Consider the following 26,602-nt stretch of genomic DNA (forward strand, 5'->3'; position numbering starts at 1 on the left):
AGCTTTGAAAGGAACAAGTGACAGAACTACTGTTGAAATGTATTTCAGAAATGTTATTGCTTACTTTATCGGGCAAATACTTTGCTGCACCATATCCAATCACGCAGTAAGGGAGGAAATTGTAGTCTGACACCTACTCTGTTAATGCTTCCTTTATGGTTTTAGGTAAATACGAAGTGGAACATACCTTAGGTAAACATGAACGATTGTCAATGCTTTACATAGCTTGTACTTGGATGAAAAACGATTTTCTTTTGCCGACAGCATTTGGAAACAAAATAATTATTATTTAGTGTGGCAGGACAATAGTGGTCGCCATGTGACGACGCGACTGGGGAGGTGATAAATAATATTCAAACGGTTGGAACAATTGTATTTATTCCTATGCGCCAAACATGGTTTGAGACAGTCAGAAGGCTTATCAAACTTACATAATCGACTGATATATTCGACACACAATTTCAATGCACTGAAGATTGAATTGCTTCTGTTGCACCATGTAGCCTATTTGGAAACATACTTCATAGGCAGGGCACTATCTTTCTTTCAAAGAATGGTGTTATTTTCCTTATATTTCGTTTACGAAAACATTACTTGAGTTGTGCACCTGCCCTGCAAGGCAAGGTGTCCATGATGCTTTCAAAAGAAATCGGCTATAATTTAAGCCTTATCTTTCTTCCCCTTGAGCTCTGCGACATCTAACCACAGATCATTATTTTCATATATGAACTTCAAGTTTATATACCTGACAGGTATAAGTAAACCTTCTTTAGTGCAGTAGAAGCAGATCCGCCATAACTACTAATACTTATCTCCTTTCACAACATTTGTCACATTGAACCATCACATTATTCAACCATCGTTGGCACCATGAGCCATAGGTGAGGTGCGAGCGACTGCTCTTCACATGAATGCAGCATTTGACCAAGAATGGCATCAAGGAGCCTTGACTAAATTTGAGTCAATGGGCATCAGCGAGAAAACTGTCTGCTGGTTGGATTCATACCTGACACAAAGGAAGATGGTTATGGTGGTTGATGATCAATCATCTCAGCTCCAGGACATCAGTGCAGCAGTTCCTCAGAGTAGTGCCCTCGGCCCAACCTTCTACAGCTGCTTCGTCAATGATACACTTCCATGATAAGGTCAGAAGTGGGAACGTTTGTGGTTGACTGCACAATCTTCAGCAACATTCACGACTCCTCAGATAATGAAGCCTTCCATGTCCACGGCAGCAAGACCTGGACAATCTCCAGGCATGCGGCTTGGGCTAATGAGGGGTAAATAACATTCGCGTCACACAAGTTCCAGGTAATGTCCATCTCCTGCAAGAGAGGAACAAACCACCGCCCCTTGATATTCAGTGGCATTACCAACTCTTGCTCCTCCACAATCAACACCGAGGGTCTGATGTGGACTAACAATACTAGTAATACTGTGGCGACCAGGGCAGGCCAAAGGCTACGAATCCTGCGGTAAGTAACCCGCCTCCTGACCCTCCCCACAGACCCCGATCACCATCTAAAAGGCATGTTGGATGTGTTTCCTGTCACGTGCAACGAGGTAGAGTGAAAAGTATTTTTCTGCGATCGGCTCAAACAGATCAGCTCGTACATTGGAAAGCAAGGAGAAGAAAAATAAAATAATTAATAGGGTAACACAAGGTCTAAAATGTAAATCGACAGAAAACGGCATCGGGAGTAACTGTTTAATCAGATTAGTCCATGAGGGCCGTTTAGGAGTCTGATAAATGCGTGGAAGAACCTGTTTTTGAATGCGTTTGTGCGTGTTCTCAGACTTTTATATCTCCTGTCCGATGGAAGAAGTTGGAAGAGTGAGTAAGCCAGTTGGAAATGGTCTTTGATTATGCTGCTCGCTTTCATCAGGCAGCGGGAGGTGTACACAGGGTCAATGGATGGAAAGCAGGTTCGTGTTATTGACTGGACTGTGTTCACGACTCTCTGAGATGTCTTGCGGTATTCGGCCGAGCAGTTGCCATACAGACTGTGATGCAGATATGGAGGATGCTTGCTATGGTAACATTTGGTAAACGTAAGTGTGGACATTCTGAATTTCCTTCGTTTCCTGCGAAAATATCGTCGTTGTTGTCCTTTCGTGGTGGTAGCGTCAACGTGGGTGCACAGATTTTTGGTGGTGTGCATCCCGAGGAGTTTGAAACTCTTATGCATTTGCACCTCGGTCCTGTTGATGCAGACAGGAGTGTGTACAATACTTTGCTTCCTGAAGTCAATGACCAGCTCTTTAGTTTAGCTGGCATTGAGGGATAGATTGTTCTCGTTGCTCCACTCCAGTAGGTTCTTTACCTCCTGTATTCTGACTTACCGTTATTCGAGACCTGATCCACCATGTTCGTGTCATCAGCGCATTTGCAGATGGAGTTGGAAGCATTGTTTTCAACGTAGTCATGAGTGTATTCAAGGAGTATAGTAGGGGCCCATTTACGCAGCCTTGCGCAGCACCAGTATTGAGGACGATTGTGGAGGAGCTGTTGTTGTTTATTTATACTGATTGTGGTCTGTGGGTCAGAAAGCTGAGGATTCAGTTACAGAGTGAGGAGCCAAGTCCTTTTTCGAGTTTGCTATCAGCTTGGCTGGAATTATGGTGCTGAAGGCGGTGCTGTAGTCAATCAATAGGATTCTGATGTAGGAACCCATTTTGTCGAGATGCTCTCGGGATGGGTGTACAGCCAGGGACATGGTGTCTTCGGCCGACTGTTTGCAGTGTATACCAATTTCAGTTAATCTAGACGTTCTAGTAGTGTAAGTTGATGCGCTTCATGACCAACGTCTCGAAGCATTTCATTACGATTTATGTCAGGGCCACTGGACAGTGGTCATTGCGACCCATTGCCTGGTCATTCTTTGGCACTGGTATGACGTTGGTCTTCTTGGCGCATGTGGGTACCTTCGAGCGGAGATGGAATAGATTAAAGATGTCCGCGAACACATCTGCCAGCTGGTCTGTGAAAGAACTACCAGGGATCCGTTCAGACCTGTCATATTCCGAGGGTTCACTTTCAGGGAGGACGGTCTTATTTCAGAATCGGTGAAGGTGCGTATGGGTGCGTTTTTGGCTGCTGGGGCACTCGACAGCGGATAGATGGATTCGTGCTCGAATTGATTATGGAATGCACTGAGTTCATCGAGGAGGGGTGAACTGCTGCCGGAGATACTGCTCGGCTTCGCTTTGCAGCCCACTTTGTTGTTTAGGCCTTGCCACAAGACGAGAGTCTGTCAGCAGTGTAATGGAATATTCTCAGTCTGCCTGAATGTGTGCAGCTCCAACAACACTCATGAATCTCCACATCGTCCAGGATAAAACAGTCTGCTTAATTCTGCCCCTCCTACAAACATTCAATCCCGCCACCCGAACGAACAGTGACAGCCGTGTTCACCATCTACATGCTGTGCTATAGTAACTCACTAAGAATGCTTTGACAGCACACTCTAAACCCACGGCCAGTCCCACCCAGAAAGGCAAAAGCAGCAGTTTCTTTGTAACACCACGACCTGCAGGTTCCCCTTCAAGTCACTCACACCCTGACTTGGACCCACCTAGAATCCCGATCAGTTCAGTAACAACTCCTCCTCGAAAACAGTGAAAATGACCTACTTCCCTTCTCCTACATTAATATTTGAGGCTTTTCGTTCCTCTGGCACTTCTGCTGCTCATCGTGGCCCAGAAAGCTTCCGGCCACTTAGTGACCTCGCTATTGAAGACATAATTTTCCCCACAGATGGAAACGGAAGACCCGCCATGATAATTCACTGCACACCCGCCATGAAGTTCATGTAGGGCACGTAATTAGAGAAGAGCAGTGTGAGATTGCTCCTTTTCGTACATGTACAGGTTTGTTGGTGGCACCCTGTCTGACATGTTAATCCCGCGTGAGTTTTGTTTTTGCCTGCTCCTTGATTATTTCTATCTGTTTTCATTCGTGTCTGATTGGACATATAATTTTGCCAATTTGGCTACCGAACCAGGTTCTTCATACATTCACTGAACGACGTCATGCACTGAAACGCCATCTCCTGATTTCTAATTATACTCGTTTTGCAGAAGATCCTTTGATTTTAAGGTCGGCTTTTCTGATTAACGCCAACTCCATGCCGTCGATTTTGTTTGTGAGCATTGGTAACTATTGCATTTCAAACTTCCTACCTTTGATACCATGATCTTTGCCTCTCTTTCGTTGTGACGACTTTCTCATTGTCTTTTGTTTAGAATTAGAAATGCTAAGGAAGCGTGTGAAAGACACAGGTAGGTCAACAAATATCACGTTGAACAACTGATAATGAAAAATCCATGCTACACTCAGTCACGTAATTTGGCTTTATGGAGCAGTCCACTTAATAATTATTATCTAGAAAGTTGAAAAAATTGTCAAACTATTTTGATACACAGATGCAGCTGAATCAATTTCACTTATATAGTAACAATTCTCAATCTCTTCGAAAATGTGAAGGAAGCAGTTCTTCCAAAAAATATATGCTACAGATTATAAAATCAGCGATCGAACAGATCGACGACTTTCGGTCCATCCTATCCAAATTGGACAGCAATGATGAACTCAATCAGGTATATTCATCCATACAATTAACACCGCCATGCATGTTTCTTTATGAGATACCCATCGGTGTCTTTTTTTAACCGTATATTTTTTCCCCAATTTTCCTTCTGCTCGGCAGTGGGTACAAGCTCATGACGACTTGTTGTGCAAAAACTAACTACACATAAAAACTAGAGGCACCGTAAACAGTCAGCAAATAGTGCAAAACTACAAAGCATTTGAAAGGCTACTCTTATGGGTGTACCTGCAGCAGACACCACTCGATGCAAAGAAGTGTAAACTGTGCTGACAGGAATAAGGTGCAGATACAATATATCAGATATAGTTTACAACGAAAGTGGTCCTCGGAGAAGCGTGACTTGAATATATCTGCACATATATTATTTTAGGTGGAAAGGGAATTGAGAGAGTTATGATTAAAGAATAATTGTTTCGTGGCATTTATCAATGGGGGCATACAGAAATCTAATTGCGTTGTACTGCCTTGCCACAAGATAGAACATTGAGCACAGTATTACGTCGAATTATGTGTGCAAACCGTTGGTGAGGACATGGAATTATTAAGGATGATGATGAAAAAATTTCGTAAGCTTTTAAACATAAGGAACTCTGGTTAAAAGATAAACTGCTAATTAGGTTTGCTTTCCGTCGAGAAGAGAAGGCTAATGGAAGATTTGACAGTTGGCGAAAATTATGTGGGATCTGAATAAAGACGATATGGAGAGACTGTTTCCACTCAGGAAAGCACCGAAAATTAAATGGTACAGATTTGCTACAATTTAACCAAAGCAAACTAACCAAAGATGATATGTGGACAAATGTTTTACGCACCAAATGGTCCTGATTATGAATACACGGCTTAAACGTGTGGTGGTGGAGAGTCAGTTAAAGCATTCTAAATCTAATGAGAGTGCGATCTGATAAGGAAGTGCAGGTAAACTTATGGCCCATGGAGAGATGGCACGAGGTGAAATGCTCAGTCTGAGCAGCAGCTGTCGGAAAGGTCAAACGTCTCCCTTTGGACATGAAGAGTTCTGTGACTCTGTCGTGATAATACAGTCATAATGCACCGCAGGACCTGCTCTTTAAACTGGAAAAAATAGATTTCCATGTCGATCTTATAATAATTACTCGTCGACAATTCTATGAATCTTCCCTCAGCCTCATTCGCTGCAAGGGGAACAGCACTTGTTTTTTAAAAACATAAATCATGTGCAACCCTTGGGGAGACAGTGGTGCACTGGCATTGCCACGGTCCTAGCCTTGCAGCGATCCAGAAAATCGCTGAACTCTGAGCTGAATAAAAATCTGGAATTAGACGTCTAATGAAGACCAGGTGCCAATTGGGCTCAGGAAAAATAAAAGCATCTGGTTCACGAATGTCCTTTATGGAAGGAAATCCACAGCCCTACCTTGTCTGGCCTATATCTGCCTCCACACTTGACGCAATGTAGTTAGTTCCTAAATGCCCCATCAAGAGCAATAGGAAATAACCAATAAATGTATGCTGTCCCAGATAACATTGCCCACATATTCTGATAGCACCAAAAATGCTCCATCCGTTGAAACAACCCAAACAATCTCTTCTGCAGCCGCTCAGCGATCATTATATTCTTCCTAAAATGCTTCGAGCATAACTGGATACAATGGGGCAGCTATAGACTGGGTTTTTAATCATTTGGCATAATTTCGCTACTGTTGTACACAATGGAGTAAACAAACCATCGCTTGGGCTTTGCTGAGTAATACTTCCTGCCACCTGCATGGATCAGAGCAAATAAAACCCCCGTGTCATTGTGGTCCGATTCACTGTTTTTAACTGCGCTATTCAGGCAGTGTTGTATCTTCTTATCCAAACTGTCGACATTGTTCACTTCACATGTATACATTTTCAGTTTCGCAATTAGTTTTCATGCTCATCCATGGTACAGACTATTGGTATCAACAATCAATTTGCTACTTTTATAATTTTGGTATTTTATAAATTCTGCTTTTTATTTATATATATGTATATATTCATGATTTGAACGAGGGAACAAAATCTACATCTCAAAGTTTGCAGATGCTACCAAGTTGGGTTAGATGGTGAACTGTGATGAGGTGGAGAGATTCATCAGCACAATCTGGACAGGTTGGCTGGGTGGAAAAATCAATGGCAGATGCAGTACTCTTTGGATAAATGCAAGATCATTCACTTTGGAAGCAAACATAAGAAGGGAGATTACGACCTGCAGAGCTGTAAATTGGGAGTTGGCGTGTGCAGCGGGACTTGGATGTCGTTGTACACCAGATGTGAAGGCAGGCATGCAGGTGCAGCAGCCGGCAAAGAAGATAAATTGTGTGTTGGGTTTATTTGCGAGGGTTTTCGAGTACAAGAGAAGGGATACGTTGTTTCAATCATACATGATCTTGGTGAGGCCATACGTAGAATATTGCTTGCAGTTTTGGTCACCTTTTCCGAGGCATGGTGTATTTGCTTTCGAGGGTGTAAACCGAAGATTTGCCAGACTGATTCCGATAATGACGGGACTGACGTACGGGAAGAGATTGACTAGGTTATGATTGTTTTTACTCGAGTTTAGACGAATGAGGGGGATCTCATAGAGACTGATAAAATTATATCAGGTCCGGATAGGCTGGATCCAGCCAAAATGTTCCCGATGGTGGCTGTGAGCAGAATTAGGGGTCACAGTCTGTGGATTCGGGGTAGACCATTTGTGACAAAGATAAGGAGACGTTTCTTCACCCAGACAGTGATGAGGCTGTGGAATTCAGTACCACAGGAAATAGTAGAGGCTAAGACATTGAATACATCCAGGAGGTGGCTATATGGCACTATAGACGAATGAAGTCAAGGGTTAAGGGCAGAGAGCAGAATTAGTCTATTGAGTTGGATGATCAGCCATAATCGTGACGAAAGGCAGAGTCGGCTGCCTGGGCCTAATGGCCTCCTCCTGATCATAATTTCTGTGTTTCTATGCATTAAGACAGATACTGTTTATGCGCACTTCATACATAAACAGATAGATACGTAACTAAACAAATAACTAAGTACATAACTGAATACATGTATAGATGCCTATATTAACGCATAAACGAAAGGGTAATCAAATCAATAAATAAATCAATGGGTTAATAAAAAGTAAAAATAAATATAGCAATTATTATTAAATAACTATGGAAGACTGGAAGATGGAGGGGCACAATCTCCTAATGGCGAAAAATAAATATGAAATAATTCATCATTCCTTCAGTTTGAATAAGGATGTGAAAGAATAGTTCTTGATTCTTGGGGAGAGAACAATTTTGAGAGAAGCAACTGTTCCTTCGGAATGAGCTTCAGTTTAAACATGCTGATATCTGTTTCCTGGCGACTAATTTCAGCAGAGCTTTTAAGTGAACGAGGCCAAGTAACTTGTTCCCCTGAAAGAAAAATCAGATATCCAAGCAGAATGCTGCACTGAAGTGCATTGATTTTATAATGAGTGAGACTTGAAGGGCAGAAATATACCTATAGTATTGCGTAAGTAACTGCCCATGATACGAATAACAATATTCGGAATAACAATTACCAACCCTATCTGGCTGAGAGAATGACTCACAAAGTAACAGACAATGCATACACAGAGACAAAATATTCCGATTTACTCAACAGTGCAATGTCATGATGACATGTTGATCGAGGGTTAGAAACTGTGTATGCCCATTAAACAACTTTTCAAAAAGGCAGACATAATGGAAGAGGATGCCGATGAGTCCCGATTTGGCGTAACAGATACAATAGCGTTTTTAAATGACTTTGGTTCAGAAGATCGGGAATATACATTTCTGTAGCGAAGAGCAAGGCGCAGAAATGTGCGCGAAGTAACTTCTGCATCTAAAAAGTCTAGCTGGTATGCCTACACATCTGGGCAAAAAAATAAAGGACGAAATTGCTAAAGCTTGTTGTCAAAACGGCGATTCGATGTTGGTGGGCCTTGCGTTTTTATCACATGGATCGACAATTACATTTTTTAAGTTGCCAAATTTGTGGAATTCAAAATGTTTTCATACATTAACTTTGGATGACTTCATCCCAAACCCGTAAGATCTGGAATCAGCTAAAGTTACGCTTTATTTAAATCAGCACGTGGCAAAACAAAGCAAATTAAAATGGCATGGAGAAACATAAGTCACTGTTGAGTCCCGAAGTTGGTATGGAGCCGAATCGAAACGTCAGCGATTTTCTTTGGGCTTGCCTGCAGTTATGGGAGAATACTGGATTAGGACAAGAACGGAAATATGTGCATGCGAGCAACGAGATAAATTATAATATTTATGAGCTTAAAAGTCGTGCTCTTGTTTCCGCACCACTACTCAAAACCGTCGCCCAATCCCCGTATAAAGATGAAACGGCTTTGTCGGAAAAGTGTCCTGTATAATAAAACGAAATAAGTATACAAAAATATTTGCATCACCTGGAAGGAGTTTTTGAGACCTTGCAATTCCGGAAGATATGTGGCAAAGGGGCAGGTGTTGCATGTCCAGTGCGTTTACGGGTACCCGGGGCAACTGGACAGGGCATTGAAAGTGAAAAGCATGAATTCCCTGCTCGACACACTGCGCCAATTTTCAGTTGGTCCAGATAAGTCTTAGGCGTCCTCCTTCAACCTTTGCATGCAAATTTATAGTTGCACCTTGAACTCGTTTACCTCTAAACTCTTTAGAGCCGCACGCAAATTAAATTACAGTTTACTCACTTTAAAATTGGTATATTGTATTTGGACCTCACCGAGTAGCCTCCCTACATTAGGTAATGTGTTCCTACTTTGAGGAATACCGGCATTGAACACACGTCATCCCCCGTAATTTCCGGCCAGTTAACATTATTATTCAACACATTGAACTGGACAAATATCGTTACGTTCGAGCTGTTGCAGTGTTTCAATGAATAGCAACATTCCCTCGAGTAACAAGCCCATTTATTCTTGTTATGCAGTGTTTTTACAGTCTCATTGTTGTGTGTTCAACACTTACACAGAAAAGGATGTAATTTACAATTTAGAATTAAATTTGTCACGTGCGTACCTGATCTTTCATATGCTTATTCTTCAATTTTGGAAAAGAGATGTTCATTCTGCTGCCAGTCAAAATAATGTGGGGAAAGTATTTGTCACTGTGCCAAAGTAATAACTGTCCCTTTGTCATTTCTTCAATGACAGTTTTTATTTTCATTTAAGAAAGAGTCATCTCGACCCCAGATCTGCTCTTCACTGCGTTCTTCCTTGCAATTCCCACATTCAAGAAACAGAAGACACATCATGTGGCGATATTAGTTCTTTTTGAGGAAGAGTCATTTTCGATTTCGAATCGTAAACTTATTTGGAACTCCACCAAAGCGCTGTTTACGTAATAGAATCCCGAGAAGCAGGAAAGAGCCATTATGCCCAGAGAGCCAACAAAGAACATTCGAACGCACATTCCACCTACTCAATCCACGCAACCCCAAATAACCTTTGGAAAGAAAGAGGCAATTTAGCATCACCAAACTACCTATCCTGCACATTGCATCAAACCTGCACCTAACTTGCACAACCTGCACTTACGCCTTCATTTGAGTTTCTCAGTATCCATGATATTTTATTTCTACATTGCGATACACCTATACCGTGTATATTAAAAGTCAATGAAGATGAGTAACTATCAATACAAATAAAATGATAACATATGCTTGAATTTTGAAATGATGACGTAATTCAACACATGGTAATTTTTAAACGGACGTGCTACAAGGGAAATAAAAGAAACCATCTGGATTGGATTTACCTTATTGTCACGTGTACCGAGGAACTGAAAAACGTGTTTTTCTGGGAGCAGCTGAACAGATAATTAAGTACGTGAAAAGGAAAGGAAATAAAAGAAAATGCACAACGGAACACAATGTACACAATGCTACTTCCATAACACCGGCATCGCGTGAAGCACACAGGGGTGCAGTGCTAATGAGGTCAGACCAGAAGAGGGTCGATTACGAGTCTGCAAACAGCTGGGACGACGCTGATTTTGTCTGTTCATGCGTGTTCTTAGATTTCTGTATATTGTGCCCGATGGTAGCAGTTGCAAGAGTGAGTAATCCGGGTGGGAGGGGTCTTTGATTATGTTGCCTGCATCCCCAGGCAGTGGGAGGAGCAGATGGAGTCAATGTATGGGAGGCAGGTTCCTGTGATGGACTGGGCTATGTTCAGGACTCTCGGAAGTTTCTTGCGGTCCTGGGCCGAATAGTTGTCATACCAGGCAGTGATGAAGCCAGATAGGATGCTTTCTATGGTGCATCTGTAAAAGTTGGAAAGTGTTAATCTGGACATGCCAAACATCCTTCGTCTGCTGAGGAACTATAGGCGTTATTGTGCTTTCTTGGCGGCAGTGTCGACGTGGGTGGACCAGGACAGATTTTTGTAGATGTGTACCCATGGGAATTTGAAACTGCTAACACTCTCTACATCGGACCGTTGATGGTGACAGGGGCGTGTACAGTCCTTTGCTCGCTGAAGTCAATAACTAGCTCTTGAGTTTTGCTGGCATTGAGGAATAAATTGTTTTTCCGGCACTCCACTTGGTTCTCGATCTCCCTCCTGTGTTCTGACTCGTCATTATTCGAGATCCCACGCACTATGGTCGTATCGTCAGCAAATCTGTAGATAGAGTTGGAACAAATTTTGCTACGCTGTCGTGTGTGTATAGCGAGTACAGTAGGGGTCTAAGTACACAGCTTTGCGGGGCCGCGTTAACTTTAACAAAGATCACTGCCTAGTTAAGTTGGAAGGTTTAATAGTAAACATTCTAAAATATCTGGTTATGATTAAGTTGGAGAAACAATAAGATACACACTTATAAAGTGTTCAAAAAATTCTACTTAATTTTCAAAAATATATAGTAAGAATAATACGAATCAATGTGTGACGTACTACGTAAGATAAGACTGCTGTAAGGATTTAAAATGTGGTATGCTTGATGTTTGAGAATGCTTTAAAACCAAATCAGGCGTGCACACTTTTCATTAAGAGTGCAAAATGATCCTGAGTATCCCCTTCAGGAAATTAATTCAAGAGAATCGATAAAACAGCAATGAAGAGATGATCACTTAAAATTACAAAGAGACAAAAAGACTGTGATTTTTAAAAAAAACATTCATTTTCCAAGGATGTGGGCATCGCTTGCTGGGGTACAATTTCTTGTCAATCTTTAGTTGTTCTTAAGAGCTGCTGGTGAGATGTAATTTTTAATGCTGACATTCGAAGGTAATGGACACCTCCACTTTGGTTCGGGAGGGAGTTGCAACATTTTCCCCCAGCGACACTGATGGAACGGCGATATATAAGGGATGGTGTTGACGCTTTGGTTTTATCACTGGACCAGTAATCCAGAGACCGGCATTCGAATCACAACAACGTAGATTGTGAAATTTAAAATCAATCAATTTGTTGAATTAAAATCTAAGACGCCCGTATTTGTCATCAATGAAAGTTAAAATATCTTCCCCTTTCGGAATGGAAAGCGATGACTCTTATCTTGTCTGTCCACCATATGACTGCAGAGTTACAGCAATATAGTTGACTCCGAAATGCCCTTCTGATGGTCGAGCATCTCATAACGCTCATGGACAATTCATTAAAGTTCTTGTCCTTCTAGTGAGTAGTGGTCGTGTTCTTGGCTGAATAATGATCAAACACATGATGTGGAGATTCCGTATATGGACTGGAGTGATCACAGTAAGCAGTCTTACAACACCAGGTTGAAGGCCAGCAGGTTTGTTTCGAATCACTAGGTGGTGCAGCACTGCTCCTTCCTGAGGTGAATGACAATGTATGTTCCAGAAACATATATATATATATATACAAAGTCACAGATGCAAAACAATGCTTTGAATGCGAGCATTTTCAGGTACTTAAGTCTTTACAGATCCAGAGATAGGAGTAACCCCGGTTTAAAGAGGTGTGAATTGTCTCAAGCCAGGGCAGTTGGTAGGATTTCGCAAGCCCAGGCCAGAAGGTGGGGGGGGGGGTGAATGTAATACAACATGAATCCAAGGTCCCGTTTGCGGCCGTACTCATGTGTTCAGAACGTAGTTATAGGTTTCTGCTCGGCGAATTTGAATTGTCGCGCATCCTAAAGGCCGCCTTGGGGTACGCTTGCCGGAGGTCAGAGGCTGAATGACCTTGACGGCTGCAGTGTTCCCCGAGTGGAACTGAATATTCTTGACTGGCCATTATCGCACTATGTCCGATCATCCGTTGTTGCAGCGTCTGCATGGTCTCGCCAATGTACTACACTTCGTTAGATCCTTTCCTGCAGCCTATGAAGTAAACAACGTTGGCCGAGTTTCACGAGTATTTATCGTGCACCTGGTGGGTGGAGTTCTCGTGCGGAACGGTGGGACCTATGTCGATGATCTGGTCCGTCTTGCAGAGGTTCTGTGGTATCGTGGTCGCTGTTCTGAAGGCTGAGTCGTTTGCAGCAAACAAGGCTTTGTTTGAGGTTGCGCGGTTGTTTAAAGACAAGTCTTGGGGGTGTAGGAATGACCTTGGCAAGATGTTCATCTTCATCGACGACGTGTTGAAGGCTGCGAAGATGTCATAGTTTCTTCACTCCGGCGAAGTACAGGACGATGAAGGGTAGTCTGTTGTGTTTGCCTTCTGAGAAGGTTGGTGCAGTGTTGTGCTGTGGCGTGTTGGAACTGTCGATCGATGTGTCGAGCCCCATATCCCATTCGTACGAGCGCATTTTTCAGCGCCTGTAGTTCCAGGAACCAGGAACATTCCTCGTCACAATAGTCGGCTCTGCAGTCTCCAACAGCATCCCAATGGCGACGGCATTGCCACAACATCCTCAGTTCTCAACAAGGTCAAGGTCATTGACAGCTGCCAATCTCCAGATGCAATTCTGCAACTCAGGCACTTCGTTCTGCATCACAACGTCTTCCACTTTGGCAACAGGTTCTTCATCCAGACGGACGGAACATCAGTGGGGAACATATTCGCACGTTAATATGCCATCGTCTTCATGCCCAAGTTTGAACAAGACCTCCTCAACGCACAGGACCTTCAACTGACGTTATACACAAGATACATCGATTATATGTTTCTCCTTTGGAACCACGGAGAAGAATCACTGAAGCGACTACACGTTGACATCATGAGGTTCCATCCCACCATCAGACTCATCATGGACTACTCTCCAAAATCGGTTGCATTCGGGGAATACTCATCTCCATTAAGGATGGTCACCAAAGCACTTCGCTTGACCGCAAGCCCACTGATAACTTCACGATGCTCCACTTCTCCAGCATCCACCCTAAACACATTAAGGGAGCCATCCCCTATGGAGACGCCCACCGTCGACACAGGATCTGATCAGACGAGGAGGAGCTTAGCAGACACTTACTGACTTTGAAAGATGCCCTTCAGTAAACGGGATATGTCGCATAACTCATCAGTCAACAGTTCCAACACGCCACAGCATAAAACTGCACCGACCTCCTCAGAAGACAAACACGGGACACAACCAACAGAGTACCATTCGTCGTCCAGTAGTTCCCCAGAGTGGAAAAAGTACGATATTTTCTTCGAAACCTTCAACACGTCATCGATGAAGATGAACATCTTGCTAAGGTCATCCCCACACCCCCACTACTTCCCTTCAAATAACCGTGCCAGATCAAACAAACCATTGTTTGCAGCCAACTACATAGCATTCAGAACAGCGACCACGATACCCCATAACCCTGCCTGTATTCTGTCCAAGACGTGCCAGATTATCGACATGGGTACCACCATTACACGTGAAAAGACCTACCACCAGGTACGATGTACATATCCGTGCATCTCGGCCAACGTTGTGTACCTCATACGCTGCAGGAAAGGATGTCCTGAAGTCTAGCACATTGGGGAAATAATGCAGATGCTGTGACAATCGATGAACGGACATCGCGCAAAAATCGCCAGGCAGGAATGTTCTCTTCCTGTCGAGGAACACTTCAGCTGTCAAGGGCATTCAGCTTCTGATCTCCGGTAAAGCGTTCTCCAAGGCGGCTTTCAGGATACTCGACAATGCAAAACCGCTGAGCAGAAACTTATAGTCAAGTTTCGCACACATGAGTACGGCCTCAACCATCATCTTGGATTCATGTTGCATTATATTCAACATCCACCATCTGGCCTGGGCTTGCGAAATCCTACAAACTGTCCTGGCTTGAGACAATTCACACCTCATTTATCTTCAGTTACCCGTATCTCTTGGTCTGTAAATACTGAATTAACTGCGAATGCTCACATTCAAAGCATTGTCTTTCATCTTTGACTTTGTCTATATTTTTTTTTCTCGAACACATCTCTTCATTCACCTGAGGAGTTTTACCGGTGTTGTCAGACTTCTTACTGTTAACACATGGGACAGAGAAAATTAATACAGATTTGAAATTAACAATTAAAACGTCGCTCTTCAAGATTTTGCAGGACAGGAGCCAATGGACAATGGGCAATTTAGCCGAAATTTGAATGAAGAAACTTGGAGACGAGCAACATCAAACTCATAAAATTAAAGTACGATCACATATAATAGATGCGGATTTTACAAAATGAACGTGTTCGACAGTTTTATACATACGTTTTGAGAACCAGTTTGCAGTTTCAGTAAAATTCCAAAATGAAATAATCTGTCTCTAAAAAGATAGCTACGAATCCTTCCCTAAAAAGATTGCTACGAACAAGAGACAGGAGATAGATAACATTGATAAACGGGGCACTTTCAAGTTGGCAGGCGAAACATGTGCATTTGTCGTGATATCAGAAGTCCGCTCTCAGTTGCTTATATCTACATAAGTTCCGAAGGGATGAGACAGAGTATACTTTTTTTGTTTACTATGGCCACATAATTATGAAGTGTGTACGGTTGGTTGGACGGCAATATGGCAGATAGAGTCATAGAGTCACAGATGTTTACAGCATGGAAACAGTCCCAGCGGCCCAGCTTGTCCATGACGCCTAGTTTATATAACTAAGCTAGTACCACTTGCCCACATTTGGCCCATGTCCCTGGATACCCATCCTGCCCAATTAGCTGTCTAACTCTTTTTAAAATGAACCCGCCTCCACCACTGCCGCTGGTTGGCCGTTCCAGATGCTCACAACCCTCTGTGTGACAGAGATACCCCTCTGGTCTCTTTTGTATCTCTGCCCTCTCACCTTAAATCTATTCCTTCAAATTATCGACTCCAATTCCTTTGGGAAAAGATGTTTAATATCTATCTGATGTACGCACTTCATTATTTTATCAAGCTCGCAAATTTCACCCCTGAGCATTTTAATAATTTGCATCGCCTTAAACATCTGTTTTAACTCGTTGTGAATTATTACTACCTGGATCGCAAATTCCATTCAGGTAATAAACTATTCGACAATAAGTAGATTGACATTGAACATTTGGGAATCAAGAAGAGTGGCCGATTAGGGATCACGTTTTGCTTCGGTGCAAGCTTGCTTTGCTGCTAAAATGTAATTTTTAAATGACACTGGGTTATTTTTAACTCCTGAAAATATTATTCTTGTTTCGAAATTGAAACAAAACGTAATATTCCTCTAAATTAATTTCTGTACAGATACAACATAGAACAGTACAGGCCCTTCGGCCCTCAATGTTGCGCCGAGCCATGATCACCCTACTCAAACCCACGTATCCACCCTATACCCGTAACCCAACAACCCCCCCTTAACCTTACTTTTATTAGGACACTACGGGCAATTTAGCATGGCCAATCCACCTAACCTGCACATCTTTGGACTGTGGGAGGAAACCGGCGCACCCGGAGGAAACCCACGCAAACAGGGGGAGGACGTGCAGACTCCACACAGACAGTGACACAGCCGGGAATCGAACCTGGGACCCTGGAGCTGTGAAGCATTTATGCTAACCACCATGCTACCCTGCTGCTATGATGATTATGTTTCTGTTCTTCAGATAATAATGAAAAAAAAATCTACCTTTAAATCCTGCATTTAGATTATTCGGACTTATCATAGGAACAATTTTGAAAATGTGCTTAAGTAAATGCAAAAACAAGAATAACACTGTGCCGGTTCATCCATATTAGAGGAGTCAAGGCGAGGCATTTATTTCCAAACTACAATACGGTTCGAATCGCCTTCTTGAAGTATTGCCATCCATGTGGATTCGGCTTCCGCTAAAAAAATAAGTAGATGCGCCTCACGAAATTTCAGCCACCGAATGGAAGAACAAATAGATTCATAATGCACAATGTTGTGCGGTTGTATTTGAATGTTGTATTTAATACGATACATCATGTGAATGACCGCACCTGATCAAGAAAACAAATGTCGGCAACAGGGCACTTTCAGAGATATTCTGGCGAGTAACCGAAAACGCAAAGTAAGTTTTAATGTTGGCTTTCGTGGTTTTCCTCGTTATGAGAGAATTGTCTCACAATGTTTACTATAAGAGATATTTCTGATTGCTTCAATGAGGAAAATGTATTTCCAAAGTTCCAAATACTTAAAGCACGAAGAAAAGAGATGAAGAATTCTGGATCCTTTAGTGTATTGTACACAAGTAAGGGACAACAGAATCAATGTCGGCCGAATGCAAGGTGAGGTTCAGACAGTGTCTCTGGGCCCAGCAGATGTTTTATGTTTGGACATAAGTTCTGCACATGGGCGCCCGTGGGGACATTCTCTGTTTCCTGACGTGCGCATGCCATGAACATTGAAAGTTAAAAATTAAACTCATTCTCTTCCAGAATCGAATCTGCATGACAAAGATTTGCGTAAGATACTTTCCATTGGGTTATTTCATGCATGGTTTCCTTCTGCAAAACCTAACTTCCACGACCACACTAACGTTGATTTTTTTTCTACAAAAAATAATAAACGAGTTCACAGTGGGAAACTTGCTGTGTTGTCTTAATTATTGATTCAAAATTGCCGGTGCTTTATCATATCATAGAATTTACAGTGCAGAAGGAGGCCTTTCAGCCCATCGAATCAGCACCGGCTCTTGGAAAGAGCACCCTAGCCAAGGTCAACACCTCCACTCTATCCCCATAACCCAGTAATCCCACCCAACACTAAGGGCAATTTTGGACACTAAGGGCAATTTATCATGGCAAATCCACCTAACCTGCACATCTTTGGACTGTGGGAAGAAGCCGGAGCACCCGGAGGAAACCCACGCTCAGAAGATGTGCCTACTCCGCACAGACAGTGACCAAAACCAGAATCGAACCTGGGAAGCCTGGAGCTGTGAAGCCACTGTGCTATCCACAATGCTACCGTGCTGCCTTTCATGATGTTGTTGCCATTACAGTGACCTGATTGACGGGACAGAATTTGCAGCTACAAATTCCAGAATATGGACGTTTCAGGCGGGTTAGAGGGGGGGGGGGGGTTGGTGGTTTGGGTGATTATCACATCTGTACTGCGGCGGGGGGGGGGGGGAGAGACCTTAGACGGCAGCCTGGCTATATGGGTAGAGATCAGGAATAAGAATGGTGCAGTCACAATTTTGGGAGTTTACTACAGGCCCGCCAACATCCTGCGAGAGATAGAGGAGCAGATAGGTTGACAGATTTTGGAAAGCAGTAAAAGCAACAGGATAGTTTGTGATGGAAGAATTTACCTTCCCCAATATTGACTGGAACTCATTCGTGCTAGGGGCTTGGAATGATGCTCCTTTGTTTTAGGTAGCAGGGATAATCCAAGGAACAACAGCCCGGTGATCCTTACGTAGATGGTAGATAAATTACTGGAGAGAATTCTTCGGGACAGGATCTACTCCCATTTGGAAGCAAGGCGTCGTATTAGTGAGAGGCAGCACGGTTTTGTGAAGAGGAGTTTGTGTCTCAGTAACTTGATAGACTTTTTAGAGGTCACAATGATGATCGATGCAGGTAGGGCAGTGGATGTTGTCTGTACGAACTTCAGTAAGGTCTTTGACAAGGTCCCTCGTGGCAGACTGGTACAATAGGTGAAGTGACCTGGAAGCAGATGTGAGCTGGCAAGATGGATACAGAACTGGCTGGGCCATCGACGCCAGAGTGTAGCAATGGAAGAGTGATTTTCTGATTGGAGGACTGTGACTAGTGGTGTTCCGCAGGGACCAGTGCTGGGACCTTTGCTGTTCATAGGATATATAAATGATTTGGAGGAAAATTTAATTAGTCTGATTAATGAGTTTGCGGAAGACACAATGTTTGGTGGAATTGCAAATAAAGATGAGGATATTCACACGGTACAGCAGGATTTAGATTGTTTGGAGACGTGAGCGGCGAGATGACACATGAAGTTTAATTCGGACAAATGTGGAGTGATGCATTTTGGCTAGTATAATACAGGTAGGGAATATACAGTGAATGGTAGATACTTCAAGAGTATCGATAGTAAGAAAGATCTTGGTGTCCATGTCCACAGGTCACTGAAAGGGGCAACACAGGTGGAGAAGGAAGTCAAGAAGTCATACGGCATGCTTGCCTTCATTGGCCGGATCATTGAGTATAAAAGTTGGCAAGTAATGTTGTGGCTGTATAGGATCTTAGTTAGCCACACTTGGATTATAGTGTTGAATTCTGTTCGCCACACTACCAGAAGGATGTGGAAGCTTTCGAGAGCATTCAGAATAGATTTACCAGGATGTTGCCTCGTATTGAGGGCATTAGCTGTGAGGAGAGGTTGAATAACCTTGGTTTGTTCTCACTGGAACGAAGAAGGTTGAGGGGCGACCTGATTGATGTCCACAAAATTATGAGGGGCACAGACAGAATGGATCGTCAGAGACTTTTCCCCAGGGTACAAGGGTAAATTACTGGGCGGCATAGGTTTGAGTTGCGAGCGGCAAAGTTTAGTGGAGATCTGCGAGGAAGTGGTGGAAGGAGGGACGATAGTGACGTTGAACGGGTATCTTGATAAAGACTTAAATCTGATGGTAATAGAGGGATACGGACCCCGGAAGCGTATAAGGTTTTAGTTTAGATCGGCAGCATAGTGGGTGCAGGCTTGGAGGGCCAAAAAGCCTGTTCCTGTGCTGCACTTTTGTTTGTTCGTTGTTGTTTTCCAGTTCTAACTATTTGAATGCTATTGTGCTTCATGTATTTTGACAAGATTCAGCAAAGCTTGTGATAACGATATGTTCTGTGGGAAGAAGCACCTCATTATAATTTCACGCTATTTTTGAAAAATTCTCAATGAACGAGTGTCAGTTGGGGTACACATAAACACGGTAGGCCCTGAGTTTTCCGAAGCAGATCGTCCAGTAGCAGGAGGTTAAGCAGCAAACACTAAAAGACACAACTAACTAGTCGGAAATGTTTGGAGCTCGTCGGAGAGAAACTTTGTATTTCGAAATTAGTTCGGCCTTGGGAAGCAAGAGGTGCAAATAATCCTTCCTGGCTTGTCCACCAGCGATTCATGAGCCTCCCGAATGGGTAGAAAATGTAACAAGCATTCATAGCAAATGTGTCGATGCGGAGAGTTCTGAAAGCACTCCCCGATCGATTATCTAAGATAAATTGCATGCATTAAGTTCAGGATAGCAAATATGACGGAGAACGTGGTTGCCGAGATAAGCATCTCAGGTTCAGTTCAAGAAAATTGCGCAGCGATTGCCTCGTTTGTTGTGTAAAACACTGGTGTTTCCCAACTTAGCCGAACGAATTACGTCGGTTCAGCAAAGCTTATGGCATTCCAAAATATCACATACTAACTGGGCAGCCATGTTGATGATTTCCTGTATGAAATACTTACACTTTTTAAACTTGGTCTAGTTTGATACAGTTGTACACAATGTGCATTACCACCTTGAAGTTAGTGGTTCCTTTAATTTTAATTATTTCAGTCACTTCACATCATTTATGATGTTTGCAAATGGCCAGACAGAAGCGGCTGGATTCTCCAATTTGAATAATAACTTCTATGCTGTGTGGGAGCAGTGGCCTTTCCGCCAGATGAAATGATGCAAAAGCTGCAACGATCCTCTGTCTGGTGGGTGGCTTGCAGCCATGCCACGTAAAACTACCTGGAAATGTTATGTGACAGAAATCTGCACTTCCGTGGCCAAAATTAAAGCACATGATCAGATGATAGCGAATGTTACTAAATCACGCGCTATTTGTTTTGCAGCCTACTTGCATTAATCCTATCGCGTTCGTGTCCTAGATTTAGCTGCACCATTCCATAAAATTCAGGCACAAAATTGTAAAATTGTAAAGACCAAACAACAAACTGTTTCTGAAGACTTCTGATTCCCTGCAATTGACGTCAAATAATGAACAGAACCTGGGTCAAATGAACCTGGATCACTGTAAATGCGCTCTGACCAAACTTTCAATGTAATTGTCAGGAATGACAGCTAGTTACTCGGCCGTCGTTCAATTCATCGCACTGCCAGTTCTCGCGCATATTCACCAACACTATCTGCAACAATTTGAATCCAAATTTGTAACGATAATTAGACGTCGCATCCCGCCAAGCGGATTGATGTTAAAAGTTCAATAGTTTGCACGTGGCTTGCAGGTTATTTGTTCCTTCAGAAAGGTCACCACTCACTCTTTCATAAGTAATTGTCAAAGACAAGCAGCTAATTCGCATGTCTACGTACAACTATAAAAAAGCATAAACGAATAACATAAAATAAAAACATAACTAAACCAGGAAATATTAGTAAAGTTACGCCTACTTAAAACATATATCAATTCATTTTCAGAAATAGAAAATTTGAAAAAACGGCTTGAAGAAAAGGGTTAGCGGAATTTTAAATCGTTCAATGTTGTGTGCCGTTAAGGTGTATTTTTTTTGTTCAGTTACAATTTTCAGCACAGTTAGATTTAGTTTGCTGCGGAAAATAAAGTTCAATGTATTACTTAATTGATTTGGTGGTCGAAGTTGTCGACGAAAAGTTCTAACATATAACTGCGAGAAAAAGTTCCAGATTTAGGTGTCAGTGAAAGAAACAAATGACAAAACTTATGTTGAAGTGATTTCGGATATTTTGTCCCTTGTTTTATTCGGCAATTATTTTTCTCCACAATATCCTGCAATATTTTTGTGCCATCTACACATTTCTGAATTTAAAGCAATTAATCCGATCAAGCAGTAAGGAGGAAAATTCGTACTCTGACTCGTCCTCTGCGAACATTGTTTTTGTCGTTTCAGCTAAATACGAGGTTGAACACACCTTAGGTAAACAAGAACAATTGTCAATGGTTTACATGTCTTGTACCGTATTTAAAACAAGTTTTCTGTGTTTCCGCCACCACATCGAACCAAATTAATTATTCTGTGCCGTGGCAGGAAGTTTGTGGCCGCTATTTGACCACAATTGGAGGAACTTAGATGGCTTGAGAATCAGCTTGTTGTATTGTCTTTTCAGTTTTCTGCTTGAATTTAATGGAATAGTGTGGCTCAAGTGATCATCTAACTATTGGATCAATTGTATTTGTCCCTGTTCATCAAACACTGTTTCGGCACAGTAAGGAACGGTATCAAACTTATAGGATCCACTTTCATTTTTGACCATTATTACCAATGCACTGGCGACTAAATTGCTTCAATTGCACAATGTAACAGCTCTGGAAACAGTCTTCAGAGGAAGGGCACATTCATTCTCTGTAAGGACAATTTTGTTTACCTTTCGTTTACGTTCAGAACACATTTCTTTAATTTTCAATTTAGAGTATCTAATTATTTTTGTTTCCACTTAAGGCGCAATTTAGCCTGCCCAATCCACCTTATGGGGGTGAAACGCACGCAGACATGGCGAGAATGTGCAAACTCAGACGGGCAGTGACTCAGGGTCGGACTTCAAACACGGGTCCGCAGCGCCGCAGTCCCAGTGCTAACCACTGTGCCACATGCCGCCCTCAGAAATAATTTCTTGAGTCATTCACCTCCTCTGCTTCCAAAGGTTTTCTGCAATCTTTTCAGGCTCATCTTCCTTCCACCGTCCATTTGTCCGCAGTTCATTATTTTCCGAAGTTCACGTAATGTTTAACTACGTGGCAGGTATGCGTAGAGTTGTCGTTATGCCGCAGAAGCAGACCCACCCTTTCTACCGATGCTAACCCTGTTTCTTAACATTCGGAACGGAGAACCATCAGATTGTTTAACTATCGTAAACATTGTGCAATTGAGTGGGTACGTTACACTTCAAAAAAATATTTGATATATATCAACGTGCAGCCAGTTCAGAAAGCAATTTGTTGACTCCCCGAAATACAAATTGCTGTGGAATAAATAACTGTTTTTGGTGAACAAAAAGAACATCGATTTGGATCTAATTTCAGAGAATCCCAACTGCGCAGAAAGCGATCATTCCGCCAATAGAGTCTGCATTGACCGTCCGAAAGAGCAAACTTCCGATGTCCAGTATAAAGATTGTACATATTACTTACAATCATTGCATACGTAACGTTTTGTGCTGCACTTGTGGACGATTCATTGTTGGAAAATCGAACACTTATGTTTTTAAGTATTTGATGTGTTTCCACATTTTTTTTCTGGTGGTCCTTCTTCTTCACACACTTTGATCCATCGATCTTCCTTTCATAGCGATAAAGCACAAGCTAACTGATGAACGTAACACACTTCAACAAAAATGTAACATGATTGGATATAAATATCAATTTTAGCTCCTGGAAGCTTATCCTTATTGGACATGGGAAGAAGATATTCGAAGGGCAATCATTCAGTTGCTCATCTGATTTTCTATCTGAGCGACAATATATGAATCAATAACAATATTTTGCAAGCATTAAATCGTGATTCAAAACGAAGCTGTTTCTTGAGCCTCAGTCTTGGTTATGTCGCTACACATCGGCTTAATTATTTGCAGGCAAGAAACGGGTGGATTAGTAACTCACTACTCGTAATACATTGGAAAATTTAATACCTAATCAATTGGAGGCCAATTATCAAGATTAATCTTTACCCCCCAACCTCACTTTGCATTATGTTCCCATAAGTGTATAATCTTCAGATCCGGAGACATACTTTATCTTTGACCCGAAGTCCTGATTTTATTTCCTCGTTTTTAAAGAAATAAAGCAATTGAAAGAAAGTCTCGAGGGTAAAGGTGAGTGTAAGAATGGAAAGTTCGCTGTTGTAATAATAATCTTTATTAGTGTCACAAGTAGGCTGACATTAACATTGCAATGAAGTTAGATCGCCCCACTCCGGCGCTTGTTCGGACACACCGAGGGAGAATTCAGAATGTTCAATTCACCAAACAAGCAATTATTTCAGCATATGTGTGAGGAAACCGGAGCACCCGGGAGACAGCAAGCGGACTCTACAGAGAATGTAGTCCAGCCGGGAATCGAATCCTTGTCCCTGCCACTGTGCAGCATCAGTGCTAACCATTGTTCTACCGTGATGGCCATCAAGAATCTAAGGCAGACTATCCGCAATGGTAAGTTCATTCTTGCAACGAACGAATCCATGGATACACCGGCGGAATATTGCAGGCTTTATTTCATTATCACGATGAACCAAATCCACTGCACGCACGAATATTTGTGCAAGAAACAGTCTGCTCTTCATCTCCGCCTTGTGTCTCCCGCCCACCAGGTCGCAGGTCTTGGTGTCACCGCCCATGAGATGTAGCGCCATCACTGCCAGTCGTTATCAAGTCCACTCTGAATCTTATCTGTTTCATTTGCATAAAAATTATTTTACGGAATACCAATATGTATTTGCCGAAGCTGCTCTAACTAGCCTCGTGAGATAACATAGAAAATATTCGCGGATTAACTGCTCTGCACTGCTTCAAATGGAAGCGTGTCCTTCCTTCCCATGTTGAACAATATTGCATAGGGTGCCGAAAAATGTGCTCTGTGTTTGCAAAGCAGCACGTTTGTTATCTTTCTGGACCACACCACTTGCAAGGCATGCGAATAGTTCATTCAGCTTTACATTTTCATGTTGTTTCTGCAAGCTGACTTTTGGTGACTCATGAACATGAAAATTGAGTTATTTCTGTTTGCACCAGCCTGCAGTCTTGTCACTTAAATATTATTCTGTACTAAATTTATTCCTCGCTAAGTGGGCTCACATCTCACATTTTTATATCCTGTAATCCTCCTGCCAATCTATGTGGATAATCTATTACAGTGCCTGTAGACTCCGTATCGTCATAACAAATGTGTTTTTACGTTTTTGAGAAATGTTTTATATTGCTCACTCGTTTGCTTCCATTGTCCAATTCGCCCAGTGCTATTATTACATGTTCAGTGTTTATTTATTGGTTTCTGAAAGCATTTCCATAATTTGGCCAACGTGTAACTTTCACGGCATATGACACTTCTATTTTTCTTTAATGACTCATTGAACGTCCTTCGTCAGCCATTGGTGTTGATTACTTCAAGTGGAATATTTCTTCATCAGTGGATTATTATTTTGTTGGGATTTATCAAATCGCCTTACATGGGAGCGGCATGTGGCGCAATGGGTAGCACTGGGACGACAGCGCTGAGAACGTGGGTTCAGGTCCCGGCCCCCGATATCTGTCCGTGTGCAGTTTGCGTGGGTTTCACTCCCACAACAAGAGCTGTGCAAGTTAGGTACATTGGCCACGCTAAATAGTCCCTTAATTGGAGAAAAAAATAATTGGACACTCTAAATTAAAAAACAATATATCACTTCAAATGTACGATATTTCAGTTTACCAGAATCCTTCTCACCAAGCTATGCAGTAACCACTGAGACCTCTCAGACCATGAGCCAGGTTTGTCTTCGCATATTTGTGAAAGTTTAAGACACCATTTAAGGGCACGCGCATCCCAATTTGACCGACAGCCAAATTGTATCATGTTGCGATCCCTCGGGCAGGTAAAACTCTTTATTATGATGTATTTGACTGATCCTGCCTCATTACACATTACCAGGTTCAATATTTCGTCCATTCTACAATCAAGGACGTACTGCTGCAATATGGCATTAAAGTGCAATACATGCACTCATTATCCACTTAGACATTGTCAATCCACATTGCCAAATTAATGTCAAGTTGAAAGTCGCATGTGATAATTGCAGTAAAGTGCTTCCAGACCCGTTATTATCTATTGACGTGTTGTCGACAACATTGTTTTTTTTTACTGTTATGGGGACTATAATTATGTGATTATTAAGCTATTCCCTGTGTAATTACACCCACATTTATTCCACATACATAATACCTAAACCAAGATTATTTATCATTGTTGTACTAAGCTGATGCCTCCGAGATTTATGTGACGTCCACATACTTTCACAGTATCGATCCTCAATCTCACACAATCTTCAACAAGACGGTCATCTTGCAACACCGCCACTATTAATGTGATATTACCAACTCGTAGATTTATATTTGTGAAGTTATTTGATCCAACGTATCACAAATTCTGAGTGCGGAATAAGTATGTTTTCAAAGAACAATATAATTACGAATAATCAGTGTATTATATGGAAGGACATATTAGTCTCTTGAGACGGCAAGGACAACGGCGTGGCTTAAATATGACTGGGTAATGTACATGGGGAGCGGAGACGTGGATCAGAGGGATATATATATAGAACAGTACAGCACAGACCCTTCGGCCCTCGATGTTGTGCCGAGCAATGATCACCCCACTCAAACCCACGTATCCACCCCATACCCTTAACCCACCACCCCCCAATTAACCTTATTCTATAGGACACTAAGGGCAATTTATCATGGCCAATCCACCTAACCCGCACATCTTTGGACTGTGGGAGGAAACCGGAGCACCCGGAGGAAACCTACGCACACACGGGTAGGACGTGCAGACTCCACACAGACAGTGACCCAGAATCGGACCTGGGACCCTGGAGCTGTGAAGCATTTATGCTAAACACCATGCTACCGTGCTGCCCTCTGAGAGCTCTGGAGAAAATTATCCATATTGGTCACGGTTAGTGCAGCACGGTGTAGTGATTAACACTGCTGCCTCAAGGCATAGAACAGTACAGCACAGAA

At 42.4% G+C, this 26,602-nt stretch overlaps 1 protein-coding gene across 1 annotated transcript in view; it reads left to right on the top strand.

Annotated features, from left to right (window-relative positions):
* The window catches only part of LOC119976524 (golgin subfamily A member 4-like), a 1,176,663-nt gene that overhangs the window by 871,619 nt on the left and 278,442 nt on the right, over positions 1-26,602 (top strand). The window contains exons 126-131 of the mRNA XM_038817077.1: positions 166-192; positions 4,246-4,281; positions 17,379-17,405; positions 21,335-21,370; positions 21,784-21,810; positions 23,666-23,701. Of these exons, the coding sequence (XP_038673005.1) occupies positions 166-192; positions 4,246-4,281; positions 17,379-17,405; positions 21,335-21,370; positions 21,784-21,810; positions 23,666-23,701 (189 nt within the window). The remainder of the gene's footprint in view (positions 1-165; positions 193-4,245; positions 4,282-17,378; positions 17,406-21,334; positions 21,371-21,783; positions 21,811-23,665; positions 23,702-26,602) is intronic.

This window comes from Scyliorhinus canicula, chromosome 13, assembly GCF_902713615.1.
Source record: "Scyliorhinus canicula chromosome 13, sScyCan1.1, whole genome shotgun sequence".
Lineage (NCBI taxonomy): Eukaryota > Metazoa > Chordata > Chondrichthyes > Carcharhiniformes > Scyliorhinidae > Scyliorhinus > Scyliorhinus canicula.